We start from the raw sequence: 10,000 nt of genomic DNA, 5'->3' as shown, positions 1-10,000 counted from the left end.
TTTGACCTGCTCTGGACTCATCAGTTGTTCTCTCACTGCTGAAGTCTGACCCCAGAGAGAAGCTCAGTCTGTCTGTCTGTCTGTCCTTCAGTTCTGGGAGTCCACGTCTCTGTCGTCTCTGGACGCGTCGGGTCTCGGCTCAGGTTCTGGCTCCAGCAGTGCCTCCTCGTCTTCGGTGTCGTCCACACCGGTCACAGGGTCTCGCTCACACAAGCGCTCCGTCTCCGGCGTGTCCAGCTACTCGTCTCTCTCTCTGCCACTTTACAACCAGCAGGTGGACGACTGCTGCATCATCAGAGTCAGTCTGGACGTGGACAACGGGAACATGTACAAGAGCATACTGGTGAGAGCATGTCAAATAACAGAGAGCGAGCGGGAAGAACGTGGTTTTAGATCAGGTCCCAACACAGCACCAGAAGTGTTCATCATATAAGAGTAAACAAACTAGTTTAATTACCATGTGCTCCAGTGGTGACAAAGTTTGTGAACCCTGTCAAACTCAGATGTACATTTGTAGAGACGTACCAGACTTGGATGGAGATGTGTGTGTGTGTGTGTGTGTTTCAGGTCACGAGTCAGGATAAGACTCCAGCAGTCGTGAGGAAAGCCATGGTCAAACACAACCTGGACCGCGAGCGAGCCGAGGATTATGAGCTGGTTCAGAAGATCAGTGAGGAAAAGGGTCAGTCATAAACAAGCTAAAAGATAAGCTTAAACATACCTTTGCTGATATTTGCCTCCTCATCTTGCTGATGAGCTCAGTTTTGTCAGATTTTTGATTGGAAGTAAGTCCTGTTGTTTTATTTCCACACAGAGCTGAAGATCCCCGACAATGCCAATGTTTTTTACGCCATGAACTCCACGGCCAACTATGACTTTGTCTTGAAGAAGAGAGGTTTCCCGAGAGCAGGCCGAACCAAACATGTGTCCAGCTCCACGCTGCCCCGAATGAAGCAGAAAGGTCTGAAGATCGCCAAGGGAATCTTCTGAATCCCAAACTCTTGTGCAGGAGCTGGGTTTGTCTCTCATGAACTGCTCGTCACCGTCTGGACGGCCAAACTCTCTCCCTGAGAGAACATCTGTGTGTTTACAACCATTCCCTGGATCTCCCAGACCCGCTTCGTCTGTGATGTCAGCTGTAGACGTGTGTGGTGTGGGATCTGGAGCACTATGAACTACGGTCTGATGGAGTGGTCACCTGACTGATCACATGACAGGAAGAGACTGCACACGTTCATCAGAATGTTTTTCCTCTTTACTAACACAGTGGTGCTCAAGCCGATGAAACATCTCTCTTCTTCTGTTTCATCCTTTCATTTCATTGCCACTACAAATGATAATTCTGGAGGAGATGATGTTCATGTGTGGATCTGAGCAGTGAATGTGGAGCAAGACGAGCACTGAATCCCGGTAGTTTCTAACACAAGTCTTCTTCTAGTCTAACAGCGCAGACGCTCAGTGACACTCGACTCAGAGATCACACGTGCTCCGGTGTCTTCAGTTTCTGCAGTGCATCCATACTCCTTCACGTGAAGTTACACTTCAGCGACCCACATCACATTATCACATTGATTCATTTCCAGTCGCTGCACACCGATGCGTGAAACCCCCTTCTGAAACACGACCATAGCGTTTGAAATTACAATGAAATGCCAGAAAGTTTCCAGATGTTCATCTGTCCGGAGACATGATGAAGATCGGAGGAAGAGAGAAACAAGATGAAAAAGAGAAATGAAGATGAATTGTAATGAGTTTTTGTTTTACCTGTAGTTCAGAGGTCGTTCATGACTGAATGCACACGCTTCACTAAGCTGACCTGCCATAGATCCTTTATATGTGAGTGTGTGTGAGTGTGTGTGTGTGTGTGTGAGTGTGTGTGTGTGTGAGTGAGTGTGTGTGAGTGTGTGTGTGTGTGAGTGAGTGAGTGTGTGTGTGCGTGCATGTGCTTGCTATGTTTTAATGTTTGGTATGTGTGTTCATGTCTTGTGTTTATGATAACTAAACCCAAAGGGCCAAAGATCTCTGTCTCAGTCCGTGAGGTCAGCGCTGTCTGGTCAGGAACACTGACCGTCTCCAGGATCTCTCAGATCAGATCTGGACACAGATATCTGCCATTCATCTTTTTCACTGTCAAAAAAAGATTTAAGAAAAAAAAAAGATTTTATTGTAACTCGCCTGCTCGGGTTTTGTATCTTCTTTTATGTAATTTTTGTACAAAATGAATAGTTCTTTGTACTTTTGCCTTTCATTTGGTTTGAGTGTGTGTGTGTGTGTGTGTGTGTATTTATTGATTTGTAAATACTTTTTGTAGCATTGTACATTTAGTTTCTTCTCCCATGTAATTATGAACTAATATGTAAATATGAATATATCAATCCGAAGTTTATACCACTACAGATAAGGGATTGTGTTTCTTTCAGCTCTGTTGACTTTGGGTTTTCTGTTCGTCACGTATTTTTCAATGGTTTAAATTTACTATTATTATTTTCCTTATGATGCACTGTTTCTAATATTGGTGAAAGCGACTAATAAACACGTGCAGTGCGATTCCTGTAGTGCTCTTGTGTTGTGCTCTGCAGTTCATATCATCTGATGAAGACGAGGACAGATGCAGGACTGCACTGTGGTCAGCAGGTGGCGCTATGATGATAGATTTGACCTCTCTGTAGCCAGAGATGCTCCACAAACTCAACCTTATGAGACGAGACCATATATATATATGTTAAGAATGTTTCGGGAAACGAACTGCTGCTGCACGTTAAAGACTAAGCTTCTTACAGACTGATTATACCTTTTACTGCAAAGAAAAAAAACTGCATATGGAAATATAGGCCTATAATAAAACAATATGTATTTTATCTGCTATTAAAATTAAAGACTAAATGAAAGTAGAGTTAATGAACAACACAAAAGTTTAGAGTTCAAACCTGTCAGATGAGATGAGCTTCTACAGTAACTCCTTCTTCTTCTTGTACTTTATTTACCTCAGAATTAATGACGGTTAAATTCTGTTTCGATCTTTTGCCGCTCTTACTGAAGACCGTCAACAGGCGCAGTCACGTGACCCTCGTTACTTTACTCAGCGCCGTTCAGAATGGACCAATCAGAAGAAAAAAAATATTTTATTTCAGTATAAGACAATTTATTTGATCGTTTTATAAATATTTTTACATTTAAATTAATACATTTAACAGACGTTTTTATCCAAAACTACTTAAAAATTACCTAAAGCAAACTGTCAAAGAAACAACGTATTTGGTGTTTTGGTGTCAATTAATTAACTTTTAATGAACGTTTGTGTCTCAGACGATTTTTCGGGAATATAATGTCCTTTGCTTGAGTTTATTGACGTCTGCGCACGAGAACCAATGAGAGTCGAGGCAGAGCGCGAGAGCCAATCAGTCGCGAGACCGTTCTGCGTCAGTGACGTGCCGTCAGTGCGTGCGCAGAGCTCGCGTGCCCTTGGTGTTTGTTGAACTTCAGAATCAGTATTGTAAGGTATGATTGACGTTCAGCCTTGATTTATGCTGTTGACTGTGTTTGCTGTGAAGTTTATTTGTGTGTGAACACGAGACAGAGTTCCCTGAGAGAGAGAGCTGTTCACACATCGCCTAGATTTCCTCAGCAAACCTCAAATCCTCTTTCACTCCAGATATTCTTGTGTTTAAACTGAAGATTGGAGGGTTTTCACTCCAGAACGCGATGTTTTTGCTCTCCCTGATTCCTGCTTCGTCATTGTGATGATTTGTGAACTCGATATTTTTCAGAAACTGTTTCTGTTATCAAGACTGAACAGATAATGAAGCAGATCCAAGGACACTCCTGTTCTTCATATTATAGTTCGCTTACAGAAGAATTAAAGAATCGCAGAATTCTAACAGTTCTTAAAAGAAACTCTCAGTGCCAAACCAGTCAGAAGCTCCAGCTGAAATAATAAATCTTTGTTAGACAAATCATGTCACAATACAATCTTGGTCTTTTAAAACGAGTTTAATTTTCTTGACATGAATGATGTGATTTTCATGTTCTGATGTGTTTGAACTCTATTGAAAGACTCCGGTAGAAATAAACATTAGGAAAGTGTCTGATGATGCTGTGTTATATGTTATGTCTTATTGGTGTCTCTTCTTCAGGATGGGTTTCCTGCTCTCCAAATCCCTCGAGCAGAACCTGCAGAAACAGCAAGAGTTCATGCTGCTCAACACACGCCTGCAGGTGCAACACACACACACACACACACACACACACACACACACACACACACCACTCTCACACATACACACACACCTCTCACACCCATCACCTCACGCACACACACACACACACCACTCTCACACATACACACACACCTCTCACACCCATCACCTCACGCACACACAGTCACACACACACACCACTCTCACACATACACACACACCTCTCACACCCATCACCTCATGCACACACAGTCACACACACACACTCACCCATCACACACTCACACCACTCTCACACATACACACACCACTCACACCCATCACCTCACGCACACACAGTCACACACACACAGACACACACACACACTCACCCATCACACACTCACACCACTCTCACACATACACACACACCTCTCACACCCATCACCTCACAGTCACACACTCACACACACTCTCTCTCTCTCTCTCTCTCTCACACACACACACACACACACACACACACACACACTCACACCACTCTCACACATACACACACCTCACACACAACACACAAACACACACACACACGTTTGTTTCTGTGTAAAGTGTGTTCATCCCATAGGTGTAATGGTTTTTATTCTGTAGAAACTGTATATTCTATGTCCCTTCACCAACCCTACACCTAACCCTAACCCTCACAGGAAACTTTGTGCATTTTTACTTTCTCAAAAAAACTCATTCTGTATGATTTATAAGTGTTTTGAAAAATGGGGACATGGGTTATGTCCTCATAAGTCACCCTCTCCTTGTAATACCTGTGTCATACCCATGTCATTATACAGAGTTGTGTCCTGACACACACCCCGTCACACACACCCCGTCACACACACCCCATCACACACACCCGTCACACACACCCCATCACACACACCCCATCACACACACCCCATCACACACACCCGTCACACACACCCCATCACACACACCCGTCACACACACCCTTCACACACACCCATCACCAGGGCCGGATTGGGGGGAGTTTCATGCTCAAGACCGAACCACATTTTCCTTGGTGGAATACCAAATTAACACTTTTTCCAAATTGGTTAAATGAAGTAGTTCAGATTTTCCTATTGTGTAGTTTTTTATTAATATCATAATTCAACAAATAATGTAAAAGTTTAAATAATAATTCACAGAAGCTGAGAAGTTAACAGAAATATTCCAGTATTCCACAAGGATAGGTTGATAAATTAACTAAAACAGAAAAAAAGTATAAATAAAGCATTTGAAATGTATTCCACTCTTCCACAAAGAGGCATATTGAACTAATGTTTACAGTTCAGGTCACAGTAGTTTACGGTTACACTGCGAACAGCATCAGTAGTCACCCTAATCAGTGCACTGGATTCAGCCACTTTACTGATAGCCGTGTCGTTGCTTATAGACGTGTGGATTTCCTTCTCTGTGCACATGAACAGGAAAGCCTCCAAGCTGTCCTGACTCAATGAGCTTCATAGACAGCAGATCAAGCGTGAGTTTTGTTATCAACAGTGTTGTGCAAGTTACTTCTAAACTGTAATACATTATAGATTACTTGTTACTGTCATTTAAAAGTAATTCCTTACAAAACAATTCTGAGACAGTAATATTGTAATGTGTTACATGACTCCTGTATTACTTTTGAGTTACTTTCACCAAAATAATTACAGAAGTAGAACTTAATATTCTGAAATGTCAAAATGTACTGCAGAGCGTTGTGCATCCAGTAGAGGATGATATGATGTAGCATAATGACTGGGGCTATCCAGGCTACTAACAATATTGCTTATAATTGGCGAAAGTGAAGTCTCAAGACAATGCAAGACAGGATGACATCCAGAATCACAAACAATCCAGGTCTGTTAAAAGTATGGTAAAGGTAAAGTGATTATCTGGGAATATCAGTGAATTGCTTGGGTCTGTTCATATTACACACAACAGGAATATAAATGTAAATGCCTTATGCAATTGTAAAATGACAAGATGTGCATACGTCCATTTTGTGAAAGTACAGTCTTCTGCTATCTTTACCCATTATTTCCACCGTCCAGTCGAGCACAGAGGCTGAAATCATGCCCTAAACACACCTTCATTGCACTACGTCACACAATACAAGAGATGAATAAAAAAAAAATGGCTAAACAAATATATCAGAAAATGTCGTTTAATCTTTATTTGCGTGAACCCCACACGCATCTATTAACTGACCATGAACACGAACAGATATATATATATATATATATATTTTTTTTTTTATTTTGCTGCATCTTTGATTCTTTAATGTCTTGCTGTTTTCTTCTTTTCTTTTCTTTGAACAATTACATTTTGTGCTAAAAGTGTGTTGTATCGCAAGCGTTACTGAACATGTCCGGAGTAAAATATTACTGAAAAATTTATTAATAATGCTTTACACTACTGCTTTATAGCAAAAAAGTAATATATTACTGTAATGTATCACTTTAGTAATGCGTTACTCCCAACATTGGTTATCAATATTAAATTGCGTAATATTTGCCAAGTCTATGAATCGCCATGTATTGGGTGATTCACAAAGGCTAATATTTTAATTAAATTGTATATTTTGCTTGTGAATAGGTTGACAAAGGTATAAGCTGAATAATTACTTTGCTAATTCTAATCATTACTAGGCCTATCTCTTTTTACCAGTTGCCTATTGTGTTTGTCCTCTTGAAATTGCATCTGTAAGCTCCAATGCCTTTCTTTTCTTCAACCTGGCTTTTTCAGCCAGGAAAATACGGGCTATGGACCCAAGCAACTCTATGGGAGGGGGGGGGCTCCCTCATATGGAACAACCCATGCAGAGGCTGCGGTGTCAGAATGCGAAACGTGTGTAGTGTTAATTAAGAGAAGACAGACTCACTAACGTGACAAATGCAAAAAATAAATAAAAAAAGAAGAACCTCGACCAGCCCAAAAGTGAAGCGGTCCACTGGGAATTCTCCCGGCATTCTAGATTACCCACCCAGGGCCTGCCCATCACCCCCCCCCCCCCCCCCCACCAAACACCCCATCACACACACACAACTTACACATACACCCATCACACACACACCTCACATCACATCAACCACCCATCACATAACACACCCATCACATCACACACCTTACACATACACCCATCACACACACCTCACATCAGACACACACCCATCACATCACACACACATACACCCATCACACACACCTCACATCAGACACACACCCATCACACACACATCACATCAAACACCCATCACATCACACACCTTACACATGCACCCATCACACACACACCCATCACATCACGCCCATCACATCAAACACCCATCACATCACACACCTTACACATACACCCATCACACACACACCCCATCACACACACACCCATCACATCACGCCCATCACATCAAACACCCATCACACACACATCACATCACACACCCAACACATCACACCCATCACATCAAACACCTATCACATCACACACCTCACATCAGACACACACCCATAACATCACACACCTTACACATACACCTATCACACACACACCCCATCACATCACACCCATCACATCAAACACCCATCACACACACACACACAACTCACACATACATATACACCCATCATTCAAACACCCCCACACACACACCTTACACATACACCCATCACATCACACACACACGCCCATCACATCAAACCCACCCATCACACACACACACACACACACCACAGTAGATCCGTCTGGAGAAAGGCGTGGATGTAGGGTGATTGTAAAGATTGCCGTCATGATCAGAGCCTCTGTGTTTTAATGTTTCCGCTGATCTCCAGTTAGTTGAGAGCCAGAAGCCTTTTATTGCAATTGTGTTCTTCACGAAATGCTCTTCTTCTGATGGATCTCGGCCCGTGAGGCAGTCATCATCGGTGACGTTATGAAGAGAAAAATCTCCACCCGCTGACAGATTATGAAGAATTCAGTAAAATATGGTTGTATTTGTTCATTGCCGCACAGCCCACAAATATCAGCTCATAAAGCTCTGATGAGTCACACATTCACTCTCGTTCTTCACCTCTCTCTTCACTGTAAAATTACTTTTCCAGCTTTCGTTTTAGACATGATATCACAGATTAACTATCGTATTTCACTCAGACATCATGAGCTATATGTGTAGCTCTCTCTGTTTCTTACGTCTTCTTCATTGTTATGTACTTTATCAGTAACATAAAGCATTCCAGGCTGTGTAAACGAGCACATCTCTCTCTCCGTGGTCAGATAACCCGACTCCGGTGTGAGTCTGCCGTGGGTTTATTCTCTGGGATGGTCCGTGCAGGTATTTCTGACCCTCAGGTGCGTTCAGACGCTCATAAATACTGGTTATCACCCACAATCTAATAAACGTCTCACAGCTCCTCCAGCTCTTCCAGCAACGTCTGCTCATCTTTCTCAATATTGTTGTAACTCATCATATTTACTGCATTTTTTTTAAGGTAATGAAAAATCATGATCTTTGTTCTCCAGAAATGCCACGAGGTCAGATGTAGAGGAAACAGTCACACAGAGCGTTCTTCAGCTTCAGCATGCGTCTGTAGAAACGGCTCAGGAATAGAGTTCAAATCACACTCTTCTCCACTGCTTTCACGTCTCGTAGTAAAACCACACATTTTTGTATTAATTACGTTTAAAATGACTGGTGTTTGTTCCAGTATGACTTGTGACAGTGAGTAAATGATGAAATCTAAAAGCTGGTTTGTGTCTGACAGCGGAAGCGTGTCACGGATGTAACGATGGTTGACCTGACGAGTCCTGCATCATTACGCTGTCAGAGGGATTCAGATGAGAGTGCTGTCCATCCGCTCATAATGCAGCCGTCTCTTTGTCCAGCGGTCAGACGTTTGACCGGCTGTCAGGCGTGTTTCTCCTCTCTTTGTTTGTCACTTCCGCTGCTCTGGAGCTCAAGCTAATGACATTTTAATTGTCCTGAAAAGACAAGATGATGAAATTGTGGGTTACGTGTGTGCTGTCGCTCAGAAAACAGACAGACTCTTCTCCATCCATTCCACGGTTTAACTTCAATATAGAAGTCTGTTCACAATCACATTCATGCATTCATCAGACGCTTTTACACCAAGAGTCATCTAACCCTCAGCCACATCCGTCAGATTTCAGCATGCTTTTTAGAACTTGATCAACTAATCGCTAGAATATAAGTGGCTTTCATATATTTCTTGTACTTGACACAAACATCTGTATCAAAGCTGTAACTGGAGGCATGTGTTCTGTAAACATGGGTCGTTGGTCATCAGGCGCTTCATTGCGGTCTGTCGCTCAGTCTTTCGTCTGCTTTACGGTTAACAGAGCCGTCCAGAAATCTTCACACGTGGCCTTTCAGGAAAATGTCAGTGAGTTTCCCTTCGGAGCAGCTGTGTTTTCACTTCATCACCTCCACGTCGCTCTTCGTCTCATTGAATCAGAGTTGATCTCTGGACTGATAAAGAGACATCATGAAGGACTCGTCAGTGCCGGAGCGGCTGCAGTTAAATGAATGTGTGTTTGAATACCTGCTGAAGCTCATTTAGATGATTAACCTGACAGGAATCAATGAAACTGATCCGTTTTGCTCGTAGAGTTTACTCCTTTGTTCTGGAGAGTAAAGAACAGATTGTGACTGTGAGCAGAAGCATTCATAGATATTCTGTGAAGTGGAAATCATCCTGTGTTTATACACCATTCATACTGGTGCTTTGTGTTTACTGTAGTAAAACCAGCATCTCCTGCGATCCTGTAA

The 10,000-nt window shown here is 42.4% G+C and overlaps 2 protein-coding genes across 5 annotated transcripts in view; both read left to right on the top strand.

Moving 5' to 3' along the window:
* ralgds (ral guanine nucleotide dissociation stimulator) overlaps positions 1-2,547 on the top strand; it is a 21,270-nt gene extending 18,723 nt beyond the window's left edge. For 3 of the 4 annotated variants that reach the window (XM_026254648.1, XM_026254646.1, XM_026254647.1), the window contains 3 exons: positions 92-343; positions 568-682; positions 815-990. In XM_026254648.1, the coding sequence (XP_026110433.1) occupies positions 92-343; positions 568-682; positions 815-990 (543 nt within the window). Of the gene's footprint in view, positions 1-91; positions 344-567; positions 683-814 lie in introns of all 4 variants that reach the window. The other variant, XM_026254645.1, reaches the window with a different exon arrangement.
* Positions 2,548-3,352: 805 nt separating this feature from the next.
* The window catches only part of LOC113083588 (plasminogen receptor (KT)-like), a 10,924-nt gene continuing 4,276 nt past the window's right edge, over positions 3,353-10,000 (top strand). Inside the window, exons 1-2 of the mRNA XM_026254649.1 lie at positions 3,353-3,498; positions 4,134-4,215. Of these exons, the coding sequence (XP_026110434.1) occupies positions 4,135-4,215 (81 nt within the window). The 5' untranslated portion in view covers positions 3,353-3,498; position 4,134. The remainder of the gene's footprint in view (positions 3,499-4,133; positions 4,216-10,000) is intronic.

The sequence above is a fragment of the Carassius auratus genome, unplaced genomic scaffold (assembly GCF_003368295.1).
Source record: "Carassius auratus strain Wakin unplaced genomic scaffold, ASM336829v1 scaf_tig00038950, whole genome shotgun sequence".
In the NCBI taxonomy this organism is placed as follows: domain Eukaryota; kingdom Metazoa; phylum Chordata; class Actinopteri; order Cypriniformes; family Cyprinidae; genus Carassius; species Carassius auratus.
The sequence above is the reverse complement of the archived record's forward strand: the minus strand, read 5'-3'. Positions and strand labels throughout refer to the sequence as shown.